At 57.9% G+C, this 24586-nt stretch overlaps 1 protein-coding gene across 2 annotated transcripts; it reads right to left on the bottom strand.

The window, feature by feature from the left end:
• Nucleotides 1-272: 272 nt before the first annotated feature.
• PPP5C (protein phosphatase 5 catalytic subunit) lies at nucleotides 273-22730 on the bottom strand. Of its 2 annotated transcripts, none has more exons than XM_027618890.2 (13): nucleotides 22529-22730; nucleotides 15835-16076; nucleotides 9006-9153; nucleotides 8150-8271; nucleotides 5802-5867; nucleotides 5368-5466; nucleotides 4434-4539; nucleotides 3500-3642; nucleotides 3260-3347; nucleotides 2385-2425; nucleotides 2114-2292; nucleotides 965-1046; nucleotides 273-815 (listed from the first exon to the last, which is right to left on the bottom strand). In XM_027618890.2, the coding sequence occupies exons 1-13, from the start codon at nucleotides 22647-22649 to the stop codon at nucleotides 753-755; spliced, it is 1500 nt and encodes a 499-aa protein (XP_027474691.1). In that variant the 5' UTR covers nucleotides 22650-22730; the 3' UTR covers nucleotides 273-752. The 2 variants fall into 2 exon arrangements, with proteins under 2 accessions (XP_027474691.1, XP_035581015.1); XM_035725122.1 differs by lacking the exon at nucleotides 22529-22730 and adding an exon at nucleotides 19956-20077.
• Between the last annotated feature and the right edge of the window lie 1856 nt (nucleotides 22731-24586).

The following is a 24586-nucleotide window of genomic DNA, read 5'->3' as shown; positions in this document are numbered from 1 at the left end:
CTCGGTGAGTGCCCGCCGCCAGGATCGTGAGAGGGAAGGACGAGTCTCTCCAGCTTCCGCTGTGGCCCGGCAGCCCCAGCCCAGCCTGCGCCTTGTCTCCCGGCGTGCGCCCTGGGGAGGCTGGGGCTTCTCCCTCCACAGCCCCGAGCCCAGCGGTCCAGCCAGCCCAGCCCCCGAGAGATGGAAGAGGAGGGGTGTGGGGCTTTGTGGAGCCCCCTCCCCTCCAGATGCTAGTCATCCCAATCCCAGCAGCTCCACCACCTGAGACCAGCTGACTTACAATAATGACTTTATTTTAACATATTTAATTACAGACATAAAATAGCTGGGGAAGGGGGTTGAGCCCCAGCCTTGCCCCATCTCGGGGCCGCAAGGAGAGGGGGGATGCAGGTGAGGCCTCCCTGATGACCCTCCTTCTGGGGGTCTTCCTATGGCGGGGCCCTATTGCTTGGGGGGGGTGGCCATGCAAATGAGGGAGGCGGGGAAGCCTCTGGGCCCCACCCACCCCACCCCCTGCAGCCTCCCTCCGCAATGCCCTGCAATGCCCTGCAATGCCCGGGTGTGCCCCAACCCCAGCCTCTCTACCTCCTCCTTTCTCTTTCTCCAGGGAGCGGACCCTCTGGTCGGCTCCCCACCCCCTCTGCAAACCTAAAGGGGAATAAATACAAACTTTACAAAGTAAAAGGGGGTCCAACGTTGCCCTGGACCGGGCCTGGGGTCACATGGGGAGCAGGCCCTGGGACGCGTGGGCCTCACATCATCCCTAACTGCAGCAGCGTGCTGGCGTAGGCCATGGGCTTGACGTCGGGATGAGGCTGGGGAACGAGAGCACAGGGGAGACAGAAATGGGGCAGAGCTTCACAGCACCAGATGCAGGGAGCAGCCCTCCCCGCGAGAGGTGCTGGGCACTGTGCCCTGCCCTTGACCAAGCCAGGGAGAGCAGGGGGCCGCGCAGGTGACTCACCACTGCTGTGAACTGGTGGAACTGGGGCCGTAGGTCGGAGCCCCGGAGGTGGATGTAGGAGGCTTTATTCCCCATCTGGTCACTGTGGGGACAGGGGCAGAGGAGCCCGTCACCGGTGGGGCAGGGGGAAACACAAGGAGGGGCTGGGGGGGGCGGTGGAGAGAGGAGGGTCCAAGGAGACTGGATGGCAGAAAGTCCGAGAGAAGAGGGAGAGACAGACAGAACCCATCAGAGACTCTGACAGAAACAGAGGGACGGAGGAGCTGAGAGCTGGAAGAGGGAGAAAGTCAGACACAGGTGCACAGAGAGACACAGAAGTGAGAAAGAGGCCAACCGGGAAATGCAGGAATCCAGGGGGAAGGAGGGGGCCCCCCCGGGGAGGCTTGGGCGGGAAGCTGGGGGAGGAGGGGAAGGAGGGTGAAGGTGGGAGGGGGGGCAGGGGGCGTGCAGGCGGGGCCAGCAGAGGGCCTTCCTGACCCGACAGGCAGGAGGCACACACAGCCAGCCCCATGGAGGCAGGGCTCTTGCCAAAACCTGAACTCTGACCTGAGCACACCCTGCCCCTCAGCACCCAGAAACATAGGGGACAGAGGAACGTGGTGCCCAGCACCCAGAGGATATGGGCGGCCTGGTCCAGAGCACAGGTAACTGCAGGACGAGGGGCCTGGTTTCTTCAACCAAAACCCGGCAAACGGCAGGGAAGGAGGGACAGGGAAATGGAAGACAAGGAGACTGAGAGTGTGGCCCTTGTTCGGGTCCTACTTGGAAAACATCAAACTGAAAAGAGACATCTATGAGAGACATGAGGAAAAAGAGAGCTGGGTTCAGGTGACCTCTTCTGACACCTGACAGCGTGACAGCGTGTTCTGCGTACGTAGAGAAAAGCAGAGTTCTTTCTTCCAGACACATACGGGGGTGTCAGCGCATGAAAGAAGGGATGCCTGGGGTTTGCTTTAAAAGAGCCCAGGGAGTTGGGAACTGCTGAACCTGAGTGATGGCCACGTGGGCGTTCCTTATACTATTTTACCTAGGCCTGCCTGTCTTTGACATTTTCTGATCGTAAAGTTAAAAAAAAAAAAACAAACCCACAGCACAAAACACAATGGGCGGGGAAGAGAAGCCCAGAGCAGTGGGGGGGGCGGCACCCACCAGTAGTTGGGGGCGGAGAAAACGGTGACACAGCGGCCGCCGTGCGCCACCTCGTAACCCTCAGCCTTGACTTCGTGGCTGCGGATGATGTAGTCCAGGTGGTTCTCCTCCAGGAAGGCCTTGGTGACATCAGGGCCAAACTGGCAGCTCACGCCCCGTTTGCTGACTGAGCGTCCGTTCTGGGGAGACAGGGAGCTCAGGGTGCTGACCGCCCCCCACCCCTCTCTGCCCGCAGCCCACACCTGCCGGCCACAGCCCTGTGCACACTGACCTGCGGCTGTGGGTCTGACCAGAGCAGGTCGCACATGGGACCTGGGGGGGGGGGAGGAGAGGGGACGTCAGGGACTGGCCCACCCCAGAGCACAGCTGGGGTGGGGGCTGGGCAGGGCATCCCTGAGCAAGGGCCCGTGAAGTGGGGTTCTGAGCTCCGTGACCTCCCCTCCAGACCCGTTCAACATATTCTGACCCCACAATGGGAGGAACTTTTAACCGTGCAGTTCAGATCACACCCCTCTGCTGCTCAAAGCCTGCTGTGGCTCCCACTGCCCTAGGAACCAAGCCCATACTCTTCACCCGGGCCTGTGAGGCTCTGCAGGGTCTGGCCCCATCCACCCCTTCAAAAAGTACATCCCTGCTCACCCCCCAACCACTGGCCTGCTAGCTGTTCCTCCCACCTGTGAAGCGCACCTGATGTGGGACCCCCTTGTGCTGCTGGCCAAGGACGTTCTTCTGGGTGGCAGGTGCCTGCTTCCCCATCAGTTCAAATCCGGTGTCCCCAGAGAGGGCACCCACCCACCCAATCCGGGCCCCATGCCACGCTTCCCACAGCTGTGTGTGCGAGTGCGCGCTCTCCGTCTGTGCTCATGGCTCCAGCAGGAGCCCTGATACGTCACCCTCCGGGCTCAGCGGCCAAACTCACAAATAAGTGATCGATGCGTGCTCCCCATGGTGAACACGAACGCTCCCTCGTCAGCACGGCCCCGGGAGGGGAGTGCGCCAACCCGAGTTACAGGTGAGGACACAGAGGCTCAGCCTTGCGGTCCCTGCCAAGGGCGCGAAGCCCACCTGGCGCAGGGCCACCCCTCTCCGCTGGAGATGCTGCAGCCCCTCGAGGGAAGGGGCTGCCACCCGGCCCACCCTGGTCACCTGAATCTGGGGGCTGCCGGTTCCGCTCAATCTTCCTGATATCGTCCAGGGTGACGCCGTCCTCACTGAACAAGCCCCCGTGCATGATCTGGGGTGCAGGGGGTGGGGGGAGAGGGGAAACAGCGGTGTGGGTGGAGGCACCGGCCACACCCCAACCCTCCGACTTGCTTCCCCAGCACATGTGCCCGCATGCGGCCCCTGGGGGTGCAGAGGGGCCCGCGGTCCTGCCGCCGCCCTCACCAGCACTTTGCCGTTGATACACTGAGCCAGTGGGAGCCACTCGAACACCTCGCTGAAGAGCTCGTACATCTGGGCTGTGTATTTGGCCTTCACCTCGCCCTCAAAGCCATAGATCTGGTTCATGTTGTCCGTCTCGTGGTTGCCTGGCCAGCAGCAGGATGAAGAGAAGCCTCAGCACCCCCTGCCTGGGCACCCCCTGGGGCCCATGTCCAGGGGCCTGGGGAGGACTGCCCGGCGGCCCCAAGCCAACAACGTTCACACATCAGCTGGTTGGCCTCTCAGAGAAACCCAAGGAGGTGCAGACACTGTTCTCAGTCCCTTTTCTGGAGGGAAATACAGTCTGAGGGGCACACGTGGGGTGTGAGGCCACAAGGCGCAGGCCTGGTCCAGCCTCCAGCCCCGAGTGACCACGGCTGTGTCCTTTGCCCCTGTGGGCCTTGGGCTCCTGTTTGGAGAAGCTGCATGCCTTCCAGGCTAGAAGGACCAAGGAGGGGGCGAGTCTTAACAAAACAGTGGGCCTACTACAGAACACCCAACGTGGGCTGGCCCCAGGCTGTGCCTCCAGTGTCCCCCACGCAACCTCATTCTTCCCTCCCAGGGCTCCTGGGGCTTACGCGGGCGGACAAGGAAGCTGTCCAGGCCCCCATGTCTGCCGCGGCCAGCTCTTCACCACCTCCTACAGGGAAGCCCACCACAGGTGGTTCCCAAGCACCTACCACGTGCCAAGCGCTGCTGCGTGAAGCCCCTGAACCTGGCCACGAACCTGGCACCCAGGCCCCCCGGAGCCCCCAACGCAGCCCACTGCCCTCGCTCCCTCCTCCTGCTCATCTCTCCATGGACAGGACCCCCCCACCCCAGAGGGGCCCTTGTTCCCCAGCGAGCTCATCCTGCACAAGGCCACACTGACCCCAGACCCTGCTGCTGCCCAGCTTACCTCGAAGTAGGTGAAAATGATCTGGGTACAGGAGCTTAAAGCCAAACAGGGTGAGGATCACTTCTACGGAGAAGGAGCCACGGTCCACGAAGTCGCCATTAAATATCTGCTCTGCTAAGGAAAACGAGGGGGGCGGGCACTGGCTTCTTCCTCAGCCTCTCCATGTCTCACAGCTCCTGCCATTTCCTCCCTAGGAGTGGGGGTGTCAGCAGGGCTGGAGGTCTGCACTGCTGTCTCTCCTTGCTGTTTGGCTCTGGCCCAGCAGCTGGGCCTCTCTGAGGCTCAGCAGGACAGTACTGATATCCCCAACCTCACCTGTTTCTCAAGGAAACAGGTGGTGGAGGGGGACGTGGGGTGGTCAGCTTGCTTTGCTCCCCGCCCAAATACAAGCCCTAAAGCCACAGGGGAAACAGAATACTCACCCCCGCCCCCCCCCAATACTGCACAGGCCTGGTGGCCCCACACCATGGCCATTTATCAAGCAATGGTCGTAACCTCAGCAAATACTTATACAGCTCTGACTGTGGGCCGCTCGGCTCTTCACAACGCTCTCAACAATCCCATGAGGCGGACCCTACGACACCCATTTTGCAAACGAGGAATATGAGGCCCGAGAGGAGAGGGCGTGCCATGGTCCCACAGCTGGAAGTGGCAGTGCCTGGTGCTGTTACACGTGCGCTCTTACAGCAGCTTCATCTGAAGATGAAGAGGGGCTGGGGCCCAGAGGGACTGGGCCACCTGCCCAGGTCACACAGCATGGGGGGACGGGCCCTGGCCCATCTGGTGCCGGCCGGCCACTCCACCCACACCCCCGCGCCCAAGCCACTGCTCCGGCTTCTCCCTTTGCGGGCCCATGCCCTGCCTGCTGGCGGAGGCTCGTCTCTCAAAGCCCCGTGACGGAACAGGTAGGGTGTGCTCTTCTGAGGAAGGATACATAGGGGTTGGTCTCTGAGGGTAAACCATTGAGCTCAAATATGTTGAGGAGATCATAGAACTGGCCATGGGTGTCCCCGCACACCGTAATCTTCTCTGTCTGGAAGAAAAGAGGCCACCGGAGAGGGAGGGGCCCAGAGAGAGACGTGGGGAGGGGGCAGAGGTGAGGGGAGGGGCAAGAGGTCACAGGAGACCAAGAAGAAGCATGCAAAAGACACAGACAGGGGACACAGAAAGGAAGAGGGTGGGACAGAAATCAGGAGGCCAGGAGAGGGGAGGGGCATCGGGGGAGAGGTTCGGAGTGGCGGGGGGTGGAGGGGGAGGAAAGGCAGACCAAGCCAGGGGGGTCTGTGAGTTTCTGAGCTCCACAGCCCCTCCCCAGCCGGGGAGCCCCCCCACCCCTGCCCTGTCCACACACTGCCCCACAGCGCGCACCTCTTTGAGCGTGGTCTCCACGAGCGTGCTCAGTTTGGAGAGGGCCTCTTTGACCTGTACCAGGATCTGGAAGGCAGGGCAGGCTGTGAGCTTGGCTGGAGGGAGGGCCAGCTGCCCATCCCAGGCCCTGGGGAGCCTGGGCTAACTGGGAGACACTGCTGTGTGGAGGGTGAGGGAGAGGCCGGGAGGGGAGAGGAATGGGCAGGGGAGGCTGGACCAGTGAGCGCTGGCAGGAGTCACCGGCGGCCCTCAAGCTGTGGCCCCAGCGGCCTCTGTGGCATTTCAACATCAGGATATTTCACATGAAAATGGAGATTCTGGGTTCCCCTTAATACAATCAGCAACATGAAGAAACATGGATGAATCCAGATGTGGAATATTTTCTAACACAACTGGCCGGGACATGTCTACATGTGTCATGAAAGCGTCTCCCCAAAAGGGCACGAGACTGTTCTAGATGAAAGAAGATAAAAATGCAACATTTGCTCTTTCAATGGATTCTGGATTAAAAACAAACAAACACCCATAAAAAACAAAACCACAAAATAGCTAAAAAGGACATTTTTGGGAGAACCGAGGGAAATTAAAGTATTTGTCTGGAAATGTAGACAATACTAGTTTTTGCTAAGAAAAGATTGAACATGACTTTGATGTTGTCATGTATATTTGACAGTGTTTCCAGATTTTGTGGATGGCCTATGGACTGTTTGCATTAGGCGGTATTAATTTTTTTTTTTTTAAGATTTTATTTGTTTATTTGACAGAGAGACACAGCGAGAGAGGGAACACAAGCAGGGGGAGTGGGAGAGGGAGAAGCAGGCTTCCCGCCGAGCAGGGAGCCCGATGCGGGGCTCGATCCCAGGACCCTGGGATCATGACCTGAGCCGAAGGCAGACACTTAATGACTGAGCCACCCAGGCGCCCCAGGCAGTATTAATTTCTAAGGGGAGACACCTGAACTGTGGTCGGAGGACAAGGTCCTGCTTTTAGGAGATACAGGTTATGATGCAACTTCTCTCTGGTTCAGGACAAGAAACGAGGAAAGAAAGACCGCAGTGCATGTGCATGCACATATGTGTGTAGAAAGCTAAGGTAAACGTGTCAAAATGCGAACAACGGGCGCATCTGGGTGAAGGGGGCATGGATATCAGCTGTACTGTCCTTTCCATGTTTCTGCAGGTTTGACAATTTTCAAAATAAAAAGTTGGGGGGGAAGGGGGACCCAAAGTATCAAAAAAAAGTAGAAGATGTCCACCTCTGGTCAGAATGGAGAAGGTTACAAAAGACTCACTCTTGCCCTCATGACAACAAACCCCAAACCCACAAAATCCAATCTCATGAAAACCATCTGAGAGCCGAGGGTGTTCGCAAAGAAACCTAAATGCATCAGCTGTAGCAGCAACAAGCCCTTCCTTGGCGCTTCCCACCAGCGTGGCAGGAGGGCAGGAGGCCAAGAGGCACCGCGAGGCCCAGAGTGAGGGCAGCCAGCAGAGCACTCGGGCCGTGTGCAGGCTGGTGACAGCGGAGAGCCCGGAGTAGCCCCCGCCACCGAACGCTTCTGCTCTCACCTGCCAACCTGCTCATGCCGCCGTCACAGAAAGCGAGGTGTGAGGAGCATAGTGTGTGTGTGAGGGGGGGGCCTCCTGAGGCACAAGAGTGGGGGCAACACTGGAGAGCACAGAGTTCCCCCAGGAGCCCAAAAATCTGGCCATGGGGCTGAAAATCAAGAGAGTGCTCCCACAGTTCCAGAAGCTGGAGACTTTACAACGTAAAGACATCCCTGGGATCCTGCCAGGGCTGACGGGAGAGTCCTGATTCCAGTCTGAAAACGGTGCGAGCCAGGAGCGAACTCCAGCAAGAGCTGCGTGCAACTGCAGATCGCTCGGATAGGGGCCCTCATACCAGCGGCCTGACGGAAGACAGGGCCGCCATTGTCTGTGCACAATTCTTACTTAGCTCAGTCGCTACTGTTCTTTTACCCAAAATGTCTGGCAGACAATAAAAAACGATGAGACACACGAAGAACAGACAACAGAAGCAGACCCAGAGATGACCCAGATGGTGGAATTACCAGAGACTTTAAAAATAACTATGATAAATGTGTAAAAGATCTAGTGGAAAAGACAACATGCATGAACATATGGGGCAGGGAGATGAGAACTATTAATAAAAATAACTAGATGGAAATGCCAGAAACGAAAACGCAGCATCAGAAATAAAGCCTTCCTCTGCACTGTGCTCAGCACACTCCCTGCTCCTCAGTGTTGGCCGTCATGGCCGCCCTGCCCCTCGACCTGCCCTTTGTGGCGGAGTTCCTAGGTGTGTGCAGCCCCCGGCAGGTGCGTTACCTGGTAGGCGCATTTCCGGTGCAGTTTCTTCTGGTCCTTGTACCACTGCATGAGCTCCTTCATGAAGGTGATTGTCACTTTGCCATCCTCGAGCTTGGGCCCGCTGTACTCATCCTCAATGGCTGGTGTGTGAACGGGGAGCAGGGGCGAGTCAGTGACCATAGCCATCGGGGGGGGGGGGGCGCTCCCGGGCACAGGGCGAGAGGAAGATGGAGGGAGAAGGTCCCACTCCCCAGCCAGGCCCTTTCCCTGCCCGCTCTTTCTGTTCGGGCCGGCTCTGCTTTCCTCTCTGTCCAGTGGGCCCCCCCTCTTCCAGCACCCTCTCTCCCCACCGCCTGCTTGGTTTGATAGCACTTAACACAGTTAATTCATTTGTTGACTTGTTAATCATCTCTTTCCCTACCAGGGCATCAGCTTGATGAGGGCAGAGACTATTTTATTCACAGCTGTATCCCCAGTGCCTAGAACAGGGTTTGGCACGTAGCAGGTGCTCGGTAATTAGCTGTGGAACGAATAACTGAATCGTCGGAGGGCCTGGAGGACCTAGACAAGTCCCACAGGGAGGCCCGGGAAGGGTGGGCTGGGCAGTACAGATGCGGGCAGGGAGCTAGACCCCGGCGGGGCAGGGGGGGGGGGTAGGAGGGGCTCACCCGCCTGGCCTGACCTGGGGAATGCAAGCCCCAGTGTGGGACTGTGGAGTTCCCAGGGACACAGGAAGAGGAGCAAAAGACAGCGGCCCGGGGCCAGAGGCCACCCCCGCCGCCACTCCCCAGTGTGCGTGGGGAATGGAGAGGGCCCGTGCAAGGATGTGGAATGTTCGGGGCTGGGTGTGGCAGGGCACCCAGGCCCGACTCACTCATGCTCTCGATGTCCAGCGAGTCCACCACGGAGCGCTTGTGCTCATCGCCTGCAATGGCCCGCTCGAAGGCTTTCTGCTTCACGATCTTGTTGCACTCCTGGTACTTCATTTTGGCATCCCTGTCGTGGGGCTTCACCTTCACCACCTGGGCAGGCAGGTGGGCAGAGGAAGGAAGAAAAGAGGCATCAACGCCCCGGCACAGCCGGCCTGGGGCAGAGGAGCAGGTGGAAGAGGGGACGCCGGGGCCGCGCTCGCTCAGCCTGGGCCCCGGGCGCCACGAACCTGGAGCCAGACCACCGGCCTCCATGCGCTAGCGGCGCGATCCTGAACGTGATCCACCTCCAGACCGCAGCCTGTGCCTCCCGAAACTGGGCAAGGACAGCTGCCCACTCAGGGCTGTCCGGAGGTTTGGTAAACACCGTTAACCCAAGCAGGTGGGATTTCTTACAAAAATCTTAGTCGTTAAAATAAGTGTCCCAGCTTCGGAGCATGTGCTCAGCTTGGAGCTCCTCGTGTGGACCCCAGCAGGCTGAGGCTCGCTTTACTGACATGACAGTCAACACTGAGGACTGTGGGAGGAAGAGGAGAGGGTGGGCTGGGTCCACAGTCACAAGGAACAGCCCAGGCTCAACAGAACCAACGACCTGCTGGATAACCTGGACCCCCTGGGCCTCCATTTTCTCATCTATAAAAGGGGTGGGGGGACACAATGGCAGGCTCCACCTGGCAGGGCCGTGGGGAAGCCCAAGTAAGGAAGCCAGGGCCCCGCCCGCTGTAGCTAGCACCAGCACTGAGTGCTGTCCCCTCAGTCTCTGCCCCTGAGGGGCAGTAGAGACTGTGGGCAGAAGCAGGCTGCCCGGGTTCAAAGCCCAGCTCCACCAATCCTCAGCCGAGTCACACGGAGCAGCGGGGAACCCCGGGGCAGCCGGGCAGCCTCTCCACGGGAGGGAAGCGGTAACGGTCTCCGCCTCCGAGGGCGGCCGTGAGGATCACAGGCAAGAACTTGCACAGAGCGTGCGTGCGCCGCCGGGCCGGCAAGGGTAAAGTCCACACAAGCAGTGGCTGCACCTCATGGCCCCTTTCACGGGCTGCTGTGCCTGCGATGGGGTCAAACGCAAACAGGCACCAGGCCCGGGACTTGGAGGTACAGTAAGTTCTCAATAAAGGGAGCCCATCCCCCGCCCCCCCCCCCCACCTCCTATCCCGCTTTCTACAAACTCTGACCCTCCCAATTCGGAAGCAGACAGGGCTCTTCCACTTGCTTATTGTGTCACCTTCAGCAAGGACGTCACCCTCCCCGCCCCCGTCCCCTCAGTTTCCTTATCTGTTAACTCTAATTGCTATGAGTGAACCCTGCCTGACGTGCCCACTCCGCGGGTGGCCCGAGGAGTAGGTCCACAGCTCCTGTGCCGGGGGCCTAGAGAGAGGTGCCAGAGCTGGCCCTCAAGTGTGGGGATGCCACCACCCCCAGAGGAGTCAGCAGCCTGTGCGAGAGGCACTTGTTAACCCTGGAGGATCACGGGGGCTCATCCACCCTGGGGACGGGTGCGCAGACCCAGCGGATGGCAGGGAGCTGGGTGGTGGCAGGCGATGGCTTCTTTCCTGTCTGGGCAGGCTCAGGCTAGGGGAGCCTGCCAGGCGACTCCACCTGGGCTGTGGGTGTGGTGCGAGGCTCGGGAGGCGGCACCAGACACCCCCTGGAGTCCTTCCCAACAGGGAGAGGGTATGAGTCTGGGATCAAGTCCAAACCGCCACTCGGCCTGGCCCACGCGGGCCTGCCCACCCCTCTACTTTCTGTCCGCCCAGCACAACCCAGCCAGAGCAAACCCACAAGTGCCATGTGCTAGCTCCCGTCACCTTGCACAGGCTGCCCCCGGCCCAGGACACCTCCCTTCCACCTCCAGCTCCTTCCTAGCTCTCCTCCTCCTCCAGGAGCACCCCCACCCCCCAGGCTGGGTCAAGCACCCCTCTGTGCTCCCACAAGCCCCGGGGCTCACCAGGCCCAGCCCTAAGCATGGCTGGAGGTGGGTGTCTCTCCACTGGAAGGTGGCCCCACAAGGGTGAGGCTGCAACTGCGCCCCAGGAGGGAATAGACGCATCCCAGGGGAAGGATGAACCACTAAGCATTTCCTCCGGCCAGTCCCCGTTCTCAAGAGAGCTCGCAGGGTAGGTGGAGAATGGGGACGAATACTAACAAGGCCGGGAAAAGAGGACCAGTAGCAGTAACAATACACGGCTAAATTTCGGAGCCCTTACTATGTACCTGACGTCGTCGTCTACACTGAACTGGCTCATTTTACCCTCCAAGCAGTTCTGTTGGGTGTTAACACAACCCCCATTTGACGGATGAAAAAACTGAGGCCCAGAGACATGAGGCAGAGAAACCGAGGCCCAAGAAGCCAGGATTCTGTTTTGTCCCTGCCTAGGACCCTGCCTTCCACTGTGCACGCTGGGCTGCACCCTCTCCCTGCCCACTGCCACCTGTCCCCAGCCTGAGCCCCCCTCAGCTCCTAGGAAGAGGGCAGGGTGCCAGCACCCCTGCGGAGGGCCCATCACAGGGGCCGACAGCCAGCAAGTACTCACTCCAGGCCCGGTAGCTGCCGCCTCGACTCACTACGGGCTGGGAAAGCGGAAGTGGCCCTGACGGGCACCCCTGCTCCAGGGGAAGGTCATTCCCTCCAGACTGGAGGGGCCTGGCGGGTCAGAACTCAACGCTGGACTTGTCTTTAGAAAGTGGTATGTGGGTTGTATCACGGTCCAGATTCTGACCAAGGTGTCTACGTGGTTACGGGGGAAACCAGGAGCACGGTCTCACTTCACTTCTCACAACTGCGTGTGAAGCCACGATGCCCTTGAGAAACTGTTTTGACAAGTGCCATTCAGCCGGGAGTGCTCACAGGCAAGAACCACGATGTTCGAACTGACCGCACGGTAAGCCGGGTTCGTGATCCCTACGTGACGCCGCGGGGGCCGCCTGCGGGTGGCAGCCGGGCAATGCCGTGGGGACTGTAACGACTGTAACGCCCCCGGCAGGTCCGAGCGGCACTGGTAGTCACAGTATCCCGCTCGTAAGTTCGGGTCAGATCTGGCCACCAAACAATTTGCCCGAACTTGACTCTAAAAGTGCTGAGATGCGGCCCGGAGGGGCCTGTCCGAGGCACACAGGCAGCGGGAGGGAGGCCGGGTCTCGGGCAGGCAATGCACAGGGACAGTCTCAAGCATGACACCAAGGTTGTCACCCTCCAAGGCAAGACCCTCTAGTGACTTAATTTAGCGAGTCATACTCAACGTTCCTTTTATAAAACGCAACAGAAGAGGAGAGACGGTCGGAGTCGGGCTGAGCGATGGGAGAGTGCTGTGCCGAGGCGCTCTGCCCGCTGCGGACGGTCAGTGGTCACGAGCCTGACTCGGGTACCACCCTGTCACTTCCTGGCCGTGGGACCTCGAGGGAGAGACCCACACTCTGGGCTTCGGTTTCTGCATCTATAAATCAGGGAGAAGGACAGGCCCCACGGCGCAGGGTTGGTGTGAAGACTGCCCGTTACTAGGGCATGAAGGTCACCCTGGCGCCCGGCCCACGGTGCGGGCTGTACGAGGCATCAGCTACAGCGACTCCTGGAACTACGGGGTCGCCACTCCTTAGGTGTACGCACGCCGTACGGGCTTGCAAGGCTGGACGATGCTGCAAGAAGAAACCCAAACGCAAACCCTATTATAAACCAAACCTCCAAAATCCGAGGTGGGGAGCGTAGAAGGAGTCCCCTGGATCCGGCTTGAGCCCGGATGACCAGCTGCATTCTAACCACAAACAGGAAAGAACACGGCAGGGGCGGAGCAGTCTTCTGAGAAGAGGACCCAAAAAACGGACAAGGAATCCTGGAGCAAGGGTCCCTCTGAAAGGATTAACTTGGAGGTGAGAGGGATGGGGGGGGCGGGGTTCAGTGTGGACCCATGGAAAAGGGAGACCAGTTCCTGCTGAGGCCCCTGGAGGGGCACACAGCCTTCCTGCGGGCCAGGGGCTCTCCCCCGAAACACCCCCAGGACGAAGGGCAGCGAGTGCTAAGTGGGGGCAGGCCCCATTCTCCACGTACCAATCTCATTTATTTCTCACAGGAACACTCTGAGGCAGGCCCTAGTGTTCTCCCCTTTCTACAGATGAGGACACCGAGGGCAGAGAGCCAAAGCACTCAGAGCCAGCCCATGGCTGGGTGCCGGACTGCTGCCAATGTCAGCTCTTACATTAGTAGCCTTGAGGCTTTGGATTATGACTCAGAGTAAGGAAAGATACATTTTATACCACACACTCATATTCACGTACATGAGAAACATTTTTTCACAAATATATATACACACTTCCTCCAAAGGAACTGTTTTTTTCTACTCTATTTGAGGAAGACAGAGCTGCTGGTGTCAAACCACTGGATTGACTTCATGGCCCACTAACAGACACAAGACGGAACTCTGGGTTCCAGTCCCAACTCTTCCCCAAGGCTTTGGAGGGGCTTCCCCTCCAGACCTCTGCTTCCTGCCTGCACAATGGACTGAGCCCAGGCATGTAAAGAGCTCCCAACAGAGCGAGGCCCATGGTGAGCGTGAAGATGAGGACACTGAGGCCGAGAAAGGAAAGAGAAAGAAAGTCTCAGGCCTGTGTTCATCCAAGGCCACACTGTGGCCCTGCCTCCACGGAAGCCGCGATCTAAGCGGGGGCCTGAAGCTCTAGCATGTCGCAAGGCACCTCTGGAAGGCAGGGGGCAGGAGGTAGAGACCTCTGGACGGGGAGCTGCCTGGCGCTCACCGAGCCTGATGAAATGTGTCAGAGTGGAGAAGCGGACAGCCTGAAGGCTTGGGGAGGACCCACACGGGCAAGGATCCCGGGCTCATGTGGGGACTCGCCACTGCTCCTGGCGAAGCCTCCACAGGGAAACAGGCTGTGACCATTTAAATGCTGAGTGTGGCCCCACCTCAGGTTGGTTCCCAAAAGGCTGTGGACCCCCGCCACCCAGCCTTCCATGGCATCCAAAAGGCCTGGGAAGAAGTTCAGATGTGATTATGTCCACATGATGGCTAGAACCAACCACCTCAGTCTCATCGAGTATGTGGGGTTAGGCCCTTGCTTGACCAAGGCCCAGAGCCATGAGGAGAAGGGGACTGTACCCCGGGAAAGACTTTCCTACAACTCCACGCATGGGGAAGACCCTGCCACAGACCCGCGCTCGTCGGTCCTCTGCCCCGCCCCGTGTCCTCCAGGCCTGTCCCCGCACTGGGAGCCCTGCAGAAAAACCCTGCCCCCGTCCAACCCTGAGGGCCCTCCTGGGTTACTCATTAACGGACCCTTTGCCCCAGTAACCTCTACTCACACCATGGCCACCCAGGAGGTGGCCGCTCCTCTTGCTGCTATTCTCTGGACGAGGACACCAGGGGACAAGGCGGAGGCCAGGCTGGGGAGCGGCCTGAGACCTGAAGCTCCTAAGCATTGCCCCACTGTTCCTTCCCCCATCCTCCTGGGTGTCACCCCACTACCTCCTCCATTTTGCCCCCCAGTCTCTACATTACCGCCTCTTCCATGCCCCTGCCCCCACCCTGATACAGGTGTCCCTTGGCCCAGGGCTTGGCTCAAGACTTCACTTGGCCTGAAATCCACCCTCCAGCCCAGGCCAGCAGCCAGCCCCACTCCCTCCAACTGCAGCCTGTGGCTCTCAACCCCCTAGGCGCCCCTCCCCACCCAACAGGAGCTGCCCGGTGCCCAGCAGTGAAGGAAACAAAAGGAAGGAGTATGGGGGTGTGTATGGGGGGAGTGCAGAATAATGCAACACATTCTGACTGAGCCCCTGTTGGTGCCATGCAATGACCCAATGAACAGAATAAGCAAAACCCCTCCTGTCAGGCTCTCTGAAGCAGTAGACACAGGTGCCAGGGGTTCAAACCCCAGGTCTGCCACTTGCCAGTCGCATGTTGGCAGACAGGTGACCCGACTCCCTGGGCCTCAGCCTCCCCATCTGCACAATGGGGTTAATCACCAGCCCCCCTCCCACAGGGCTGCCACAACGATTCGTTCTGGCAGTCCGCACGGAGGGCACGAACATGCCTGGCAGGAACGCATGCGTTCTGATGTCCTCACGCCTATCATGACCATCAGAGGAAATCACAGGGATGGGAGTGGCCAATGAGTGGGTGAACTAGTGACCTGCCATGCTCTAGGTCCCCTCCCTCGTCTCATCACGACACGTGCCCCATCTGCTGCCCTCTACAGCATATGGCCCTGTTCTGCCTCCTTTCAAGCACATATCCTCGCCTGCCATGACTCTGTTTGCCTACTCTAAGTCACAGGTTTGGGTTTTGCCTTCCTCCAAATTACAGCTCCGCTGAAAGACGGGTTGCGTGGCTCTCGGTCACCAACAGCCAAAAACCCCAACGGTGCGTTGTCACAGGGCATGGGCTACGGGCCAGGCACTGGTCTGAACGCTTGAAAAACAGAAACTCATTGATTCTTCATGGCAACCCTCAGAGGCAGGTCTTGGTGTTCTCCCCATTTCATGCTGTGGACCAGGCGGCCCAGAGAGGCCAGGTAACTCATCCAGGGTCACCAAGCAAGTGATGGCAGAGCTGCGATGTGAACACACTCTATCTGTCGGATGGGTGAGGGGTGGATGAACAGGCAGACGGCCTCCTCACACCCTCCCTCCCCCGCCAGCCACGCACCCTGAGGCCATCCCTGCTCCCCCCGCGCTCCCCCGCGCTCCCCCGCCCGCCCCATCTGGCCCAAGGTGGACGCCACCCACCCGGCTCAGGTGCCGGGAGGCGGCCCACTCCCCGAGGCCCGGCTCACCGTCTCGTAGTCACGCAGGGCAGCCCGGAACTTGCCCAGTGCCATGTTGCTGGCGGCCCGGCGGTAGTAGCCCTTAATGTACTTCTTGTCTATCTCAACGGCCCGTGTGGCGTCGGCCAGCGCGTAGCCGTAACACTCGGTGCGCAGGTAGGCCAGGCTGCGGTTGCCATAGTAGATGGCACTGCTGGGGTTCAGCTCGATGGCCTGGCTGTAGAACTTGATCGCGTTCTCGTAGTCCTTGGCTGTGGAGATGGAGGAGGAGGCGGCATGAGGCAGGGCTGCTGCCACCCAGTGAGAACGGGCCACACGCTGGGTACTGGCCCAGTCTCCGCATGCACTGATGGGGAAACCGAGGTCCGCAGCTGAGCTCAGAAATGTCTACTCAGCCTGTCCCCTCTTCCCTGTCCCAACGGTCCCCTCAGGTTCAAATCTCCAGGACTCAAAGTCACTTCCACACACCCACCCAGCCATCACCCCTTAAGGCCCCAACCTGGGCGATACTTCTTCCAGAACCTCAGGAGGGTCTTCTTGCAGTCCCATGGCCCGGAGAAGATACGTTCGAGTACCAGAGCTGAGATGTTGTGAATCAGCAAATGAGTTTGCCCTGAGCCCCTTGGTAGTCCAGCCCCCCAAAACAAGTAAACAAGCCCAAAGAGGGGGCCCAGTAGGAGAACAGGACGTGGGAAAGGAGAAGGAATCTACTTAGGCCTCAAGAAGAAGGGAACACAGCAGCAGAGACCCAAAAGAAGCAACAAACTGGACAAGAGGAAACGCATTTCCAACAGAAGGAAGAGGAGGGGCAAAGGCCCTGGGGCGGGGCGGGGAGGGGTGTGCTGCTAGCACAAGCCTGTGTTCCAGGACCAGTGAGAGGCTGGTGTGGCTGGGGTGGAGCGAGCGGGAAGATGCAAGGGGATGAGGGCAGGGAGGCCGGCAAGACAGATCCTGCAGGCCACAGCCACAGCAGGGTGCGGACACTGCGGTCCTAAGTGCAGAGCAGCAGGATGTGCCGTCTGGCCATGGGGAAAAGGTTCGTTGTATCTGAAATGAGCTATGGCTGTGCCCTGCACTTTATATCTTGACCCAGAGATCCTCACACCTCCATGGCATAGGCACCGTCTGGTGCTCACTTTACAGATGAGCCACGGAGGTCTTTTTTTTTTTTTTAAGATTTTATTTATTCATGAGAGAGAGAGAGAGAGAGAGAGAGAGAGGCAGAGGGAGAAGCAGACTCCCCGCTGAGCAGGGAGCCCGATGCGGGACCTGATCCCAGAACCCTGGGATCATGACATGAGCTGAAGGCAGACGCTTAACCATCTGAGCCACCCAGACACCCGAGCCACGGAGGTCTTGTTCAAGGTCAGACACCTGGTCTGTATCTGCAGAGCCAGGCTTGGACCCCTCCCATGTGCCCATTCGACAGGCAGGAGGCTAAGGCACAGAGGCTTGCCTGATTTGGCGGACCATGATGTGCCAAGTCCCATGGGCTCTTGGTACATGAGTCCCTTCCCTGAACCCTCACAATACCCCTGAGGACAGCTGCATTAGCCCCATTTTCCAGATGAGGGTCCTGACGCTCAGAGAGGGAAAGCCCACACTTGAGGTCACAAGGCAAGTGGGAGGCAGGAATTGGGGGACAAGCTGAGACCCAAACACTCCCATTCTTACTCTGTGCCAGGTGGCCCTGAGAGGAAGCCTAGCATGAGGGCTGGTGGCCTGGGCCCGATCCCTGGCTCCATCTCTTACTTGCCAGGTGTCTTTGGGCAACTTACTTACCCCCTCTGGACCTGAGTTTGGGAGTCCTTCTCCTAGCACTTGGCCTAAAATGGGAATGCTTGCCCTAACTCCCACCTCTTTTCTCCAGTGCCACTGGATAAACCATGATAAACCTTTGTTTTGTTTGCTTATAATCCATTTCCATTTCCCCAAATTGAACCTAAGCCCTGTGAGGCCTGGGGCCCTGTTTGTCTTACTTCTCTGAGCCCTGCCCTGTCCGAAGACACAGTACCCCCTCTGCCCTGCCCTTCTGGGGCTCACGGTCCAGTAGGTCGGTCTCTCACACACACACACACACACACACAGTCCAGTAGGTCGGGGACACACACACACACACACACACACAGTCCAGTAGGTCGGGGTCACACACACACACACACACACACACACACACACACACACACACAGTCCAGTAGGTCGGGGAGACACACACACACACACACACACACACACACACACACACACACACACAGTCCAGTAGGTCGGGGAGACACACACACACACACACACAGTCCAGTAGGTCGGGGAGACACACACACACACACACACAACCTCTCCAGACACTGATGACCCCGGGGAGAAAGACACACACACACACACACACACACACACACACACACACACAACCTCTCCAGACACTGATGACCCCGAGTGTTCAGCACAGGGACAGACCAAGAGGTTGCCAGAGCGGGAGACCTGGAGGATGAGAAAGAGTGAGCAAGAGTGAGTCAGGTGAAGAAAATGGAAGAAGAGGGTTCCAGGCTCCATGAATAGTTCTTCAATGAATAAAGGAAGGAAGGAAGACAGAGGCAGACACACTGACACTAGGAAAAGGAGAAGTCAGGTCCTGGGGAGATGGCCAGGAGCAACAGAACAATTCCTCCTGCAGCCTAATAAATGGCGATCTTTCAAATGGCTCCGATGTCCCCTCTTTTGGGAAGCCCTCCTTGACCCCCAGGCTGGGTCAGGCACTCCTTCGGGCTGCCCCGGGCCCTGGGCTCACCTATCCCAGCCCTGCCCATTCTGGGTTTGTCGCCGTTAGGTGATGAGTGTGTCTCTTCAGGACTGGGAGTCCCGGAGGGCAGGCCCAGGACTTCCCAGAAACAAGCAAGGGCAGAACCAGACAGCCTAAGTCTGACGGACCCTCCCTGGAATGCCAGTGCCTTCGAGGACTACCTCCAGCCTCCTGGCTGCGTTCCAGAGGCCAGCTGGCCAGCTCTCTCGACGGCTGAGGTGCTACTCAAGTGGCCGTGTGGCCTGACACCTGGCTCTACGAATGCTGACCACGAGGCCTCAGGCAAACAGCCTTCCCTCCCTGCATCTCCACTGGCTCATCTGAAAATGCAGGAATCACGATCGGCCGTGCCCTGCCTCGCCGAGCTGTGAGGGCTAAATAAACTCTCACATGGAATGTGGCCACAGCAGAGAAAACCATCAGCAGATACTTGCAAAAGAAGTGAATACATGACTGACTGAGGAGAAGAGGAGAATCAGAGGAAATGGGAGCGGACTGCACTTCACGCATCTACCCAACGACACCGTATCCCGGCCCTGTTCTATCTGCTTTACAAATTGGGTGCATCTAACCCTCGAGACGGTCCCCATTTTAGAGATGAGGCCACAAAGGCACAGAGAGGTTAAGTCATTTGCCTGGAGGTCACACAGCATGCTGGAGAAAGAAACAAGATTTGGATCCAGGCAGCCCGAGATCTTAACCATGTCTACAAAGTCTTAGACCCAGAGGCCTCTTTGGGGGTTAAATACAACCCCTCCCATTTTACAGGAGGGGGGGGGCAATGAGGACCAGAGAGAGGGGAAGAGAGCAGAGCAACATCGGGGACCAGGCTCCGAGCTCACAGAGGGGATCCAGCCGTGTTGGCAGGGGGGCTACCCTCTTCCCCCTGCAGGCTCCAGGTAAGGACTCTGAACATGGGAGCCAAGCACGCGGCGAGGAAGGGGGATATCCGGGCTCTGCTGCTCACACTCTGACCTTGGGCAAGTGGTTTCACTTCTCTGAGCCTCAGCTTCCTCTATAAAACAAACAGGGCTGCTCCTACCTACCTCCCAGTGCCACGGGGCAGATTAAGCAAAGTGGTGTACCTGGCCACCACAGGGGCTCAATTAAGGAGAGCTGTAATTATTCTTTTTATTGTTATTCCCACAGCCCCTGAGGCTGGGGCTCTGTGCCTGCCACTGCCTGCCAGACAGCGAGCGGCCTGGACCAGGAGGAGCTTTCTCCTCTGCCAGCTCAATGCGAGCACCTCTGGCTGCCTGCCCAGCCTCAGGGTTTCTGAGCGCCCAGGTCCTGGGGCCCCTCCCCATGGCTTACTGTTTCCCAGAATTCTTACCTCGCCTCAGCATCAAGCCTCGTGCTGGCTGCTCTTTCCTAGCCCCATTTCAGGGACAACCCCACCTTCCTTGCCATCCCCCAGCTGGAGACCGTGCCTTGTCCTGGACACTTCTCCTGACCCTTCAACCCCCCAACGCCAGGCAGTGGCCATGTTCTGTCAAGTCAGCCTCCCCAACATCTCAGATTTATTCATCCACTTCCATCCCTACAGCCCCGCCCTGCCCCAGTCTGGCCTTCATCCTGTTCGGCCCAGGTTCCTCCCCCTTCCTCCTCCCTGCTCTCCCAGCCTCCAGTCCTGCCCCTCTGCAGGGGGTCTGGCTAAAGCACAAACCTGACTCTGTCCTTCCCTTTCTCAGAACCATCCATGGCTCCCCAGAGTCCCCAGCAGAAAGCTCAGGCTCCTCCCTTGCCTCTTACACTCCAGCCCCACTCACTTCCTCGGTGCCGGGCCCTGCCCCCCTTTGCCAGGAGAGGCCTCTGCCATCCTGTTCTTTCTGCCTGGCACTCCCTCCTCCCTCTCTCCAGCCCTCATTTCCTCTCTGAGACACTTCTTAAGTTGGTTTCTGTCTCTGGTCAGCAATGCCACCGTCCCTCACCTGTCCACCACCCTAGTCTCCTTCCTGGCTCCAGCTCTGCCCTTGCATCCAATGCCAGCCAAGAAGCTGGGGGATCTTACCATGCCTCCCCACCACCCTGAGGATGACATCCCCACTCCACCTCCAGCCTCATCCCTCACAGGTCCTACATCCTTGTCGCTGCAGCCTGACCAAATGCTCCCACTCTGAATCCCCTTGTGCTCCCACTAAAGGCCAACTGAAGGCCACTAAGGCCCTAGATTCCTCCCCCACTCCCTTCTCCCAGGCTTTGCTGCTCTAAGTCTCCCTTCTCTCCTGCAGGATCAGTTCTGGCTATGGGACCAGACTCTTAGACTCATCCATCCGTTTAAAAAAAAAAAAAAAAAAAAGCAGCTCCCCCTCCCTGTTTCTCCACTCCCTTTTAGGACCAAAATACTCGAACCACTTTGTCAACATCTGCTGTCTCTACTTCCTCACTTCCTGTTCACTTTTGGGTGAGTGACTACCCAGCTGACTACCACCTTCATTATTCCCCAGAAACTGCTCTGTTAAGGCTACCACCAACATTCGTGGAGCCAAATCCAATAGTCAAGGCTCAGTGCTCACCCTGGCAGCACCCGACCCAAGGCACAGCCCTCTCCTTCTAGAAGCACTCTCTTCTCTCATCTTTCCTGACACCTTTCCCGACTTCCCTTCCACTTCACTGACTACTCCTCCTCAGCCTCTTCTCCTTCTTTTCTAAACATTAAAATTCCTCAAGGTTCTGGCCCCTTCTCTCCCTATATGACCTCATCCATTCCCAGGTGTTCTATTCCATTCATAGGCTGACCATGCCCAAATTCTCCTTGGAGCTCCAGGCTGGCCCATCTATCTACTCAATGTCTCCTCTTAGGGTAAAATCCAAACTAGCTTTGCAGTGACTTCTGAAACCCTATCTGGTTCTGGCCCTGGTCTAAACTCATCTTGTATCAGTCTCCCCGCTAACTTGCCAAAGTTTCAGCCACGCCAGCCTTTCATTTCCTACCTCAAGACCTTTATACATGTGGCTGCACCCACCTGGAACACTCCTTTGAGATTCTTTTCAACTTAAATGCCTTCTTCTCAGTAAGGCCTTCCCTGACCATGCTTTCTAAAGTAGCCTCCAGCCCTTGTTCTCTACTTCACACCCTGTGGGGGTTGTTTTCAAAGCATTCCTCACAACTTCTAAGTATTTTATTATTTCTTGTGTTTTTACCCAATGTCTGATTCTCCTGCTAAATTACATGCTATAAAAGGGCAGGGCCACATCTGCCTCATTCACTGCTAAATCCCCAGAGCCTAGCACAGGCCTTAGCACAAAGCAGGTGCTCAATAAACATGTTGAATTAGTGAATGAATGAGTGCCCCCACATCTTACTCTTTCCCAAGATCTTATGTCATACTATTCTTGGGATTTCCCACCTTTACTCCCAGGGCCTCCCACGCATCCCTTTTCCTCGTGCAACCCCAAATCTCCTATCTCCTTGCCCTCCCACCTAATGATCTATTCCCCACCCCCACAATTCCCTACTCTATTGGGACAGTGCCCCCCACGCCCCACTTGGTGCAACCACCCCAGATCTCCCCATTTGGTAGCACCATCACTCCCCAGCCCCGTCACTACTTGACAGCGCCCTCTTCAGGTCTCACCATAGCTAGCACCTCTCAAGGATCTCACAGACGGATATGCCCTCGTTCCCGTCCCCCTCCCGCCTCACACTTGGTAGCGCCCTCCCCAGTCTCCCCACTTAGTAGCACCCGCTCCGAACGCCACTACTAGGTATCACCCCTTCTGTCAGAAGCCCCTTCTGTTGCCCCCTCGTAGCGCCATCCTGGGCCCCCCCACGCCGGGTCACTTGGTAGTGTCTGCCCCGCGCCCAGGCTGCCGCTCCGCGTTGCCATGGTTCCGCGCGGGCCGGGCACCCCTTGCCCTGGGCCGCTCTCCACCCTCCCTTGGTCCCCTCCGGGGTGGGCTCACCTTTGAAGTAGTCGTTCGCCTGCGTCTTGAGCTCCTCTGCCCGCTTCAAAGCGCCATCAGCCGGGGGCTCGTCCCGGGGGGGCTCAGCACACTCAGTCCGCTCGCCCTCCGCCATCGCCATGCCGCAAAGCGACCCCCACCCTGGCAACGGCCGCCAGGGGCACCCGGCCGAATCGTCGCGAAGGAGTGCCGAGTTGCTGCTGCCGCTGCTGCACAAGTGTCGTAAAGCGCGGGCCCCGAAGGCGTCTTTCGCGCGCGTGCGCAGAGCCCTCTCGCCATAGAGCGCGCGGAGGACAAGGTGACCAGAGGGCTCCTAGACAGCGCCCTTCTTAGAACGAGCCAATGGGGAGGGCGAAAGGGGGCGCGCGGGGCGCGGAGGAGGAAGGCTCCCAAAGTTACCGTGTGCCAAGGCCGCGGAAGTTCGGGGCGGGGGGCGAGGGGAGAAGGGCTTCCACGGTGGGATTTCCCCGTCCCGGCTTCTCGGGTGGGTGGGTGTGGTTGCAGGGCAGCTCCGGGCCCAGCGCCGAACCAGAGCCGGGAGACTAGCCCTCCTGCCAATTATTTGTGTGACCTTGAGCAATTTAGGGGCAGTTCCCCCCCGTGTGAAAAATGCGTGGTTTCTCAAACCAAGAGAATAAAGTTCCAATCTTGAGGGCAGTGCTCCTAGCTGTTAACTGTAGGCGCTCCGGATCCCCTAGTCCTGAGCAAGGCTCAGAAGTTTGTTAGACCATCCCCCAGTCCCCAGCCTGCCTAGGTGCCTCAGTGCCCTTAGAAAAAAAAACCCTAAACTCTTTCTAAAGACCTAGGAAACCCTGAATAGTACAGCCTCAGGCAGTATCTCTAGATGCCACCCCCACCCACTGTACACCCTTGCAGGCCATCCTTTCCCAGCCCTCTGCTGGGACTCCTGTGGAACTAGAGCACTAAATCCTTTAAGGCCCTGCTGTGGCTTCCCCTCTTGGAAGCATGAGCTACCCCATGCACCCGTCTCCTTGTCCTGGCAGCCTGATCCCACCACCTCCTGTCACAGCCAACCATCAGCCTAGAAGGTAGATACTAGTATCAGCTGCATTTTACCACTGAGGGCACTGAGATACGGAGAGGTCAGCAAACTTGCCCAAGGTCATACAATGAGAGCGGCAGAGCCAGGACTTCACCTTGTCCCACCTGATTCTGTGCTCTTCAGTCCTACTCTACTGTCTCTACGCTCCATAGCCCACCTTGTGGGTTAGATTTTTGAGGATTTTTAGGGGTGTGTATGGGAAAGCTGCTGTAATGGATTTGAATCCCAGATTCGAATCCAGCTCAGTCCTTCCCTGCTGTGTGACCTTAGCAAGTGATCATCCTCTCTGAATCTCAGTTTCGTCCTCTGTAAAATGGGGACTATAACTGTGCCTATTATAGATGATTAGAGGAAAGTTTGATAAGATCATAGGAATAAAGTACTTTTTAATACCTACTCCATTATAAATATCCAGAGTGGGACTGAGTACCTAGAGCTGTGAGGGGAGGGGCTCTCAGGAGGTCTTGGGAGGACCTCATCTTGCTGGGAGGGCAGGGAAGACTTCCTGGAGGAGGGGGTATCTGAACCAAGATCTGAAGTGTGAGTAGGAGATAACCAAGTGAGAAGGAGGAAGGGAGAAAGGCATTTAAGGCAAGGGGGCAACAAATGTCAAGGCTTGAAAGTGTTTTCTTTCTTTGAAAAGATTCCTACATGACGGGGCACATGGCTGGCCCTGTAGAGCATGTGGCTCTTGACCTTGGGGTCATGAGTTCAAGCCCCCATTGGGCATAGAGATTACTTAAAAATAAGGAAACGTGACCAAAAAAAAAAAAAAAAAAAGATTCCTCCATGGAACATAGGAGAGGGGTTATACAGAGACAGGACACAACAGGCACGCCCATCTGCACATGAATCTGTAGACACACAATCTCTCACGCATACACTCAAGTACAGAAAACCACGTCACATAGATATCAGTATACAGAATGATAGTGTCAAACAGTCCCATATGTGTAAGCACAATTTCAACACAAAACCTCCCACACTCAGGAACA

Source organism: Zalophus californianus, chromosome 17, assembly GCF_009762305.2.
Source record: "Zalophus californianus isolate mZalCal1 chromosome 17, mZalCal1.pri.v2, whole genome shotgun sequence".
NCBI classification, from domain to species: Eukaryota; Metazoa; Chordata; class Mammalia; order Carnivora; family Otariidae; genus Zalophus; species Zalophus californianus.
This window is presented reverse-complemented; position numbering and strand designations above follow the sequence as displayed.

Coding starts and splice junctions, on each gene's coding strand:
- PPP5C (XM_027618890.2), bottom strand. CDS start 22,649: ATGGCGATGGCGGAGGGCGAGCGGACTGAGTGTGCTGAGCCCCCCCGG. Junction 2,426..3,259: donor CCGGCAGCCCCCAGATTCAG/GTGACCAGGGTG, acceptor CCCCCCCCCCAG/GTCCCATGTGCGACCTGCTC. Junction 816..964: donor TCCACCAGTTCACAGCAGTG/GTGAGTCACCTG, acceptor CTCGTTCCCCAG/CCTCATCCCGACGTCAAGCC.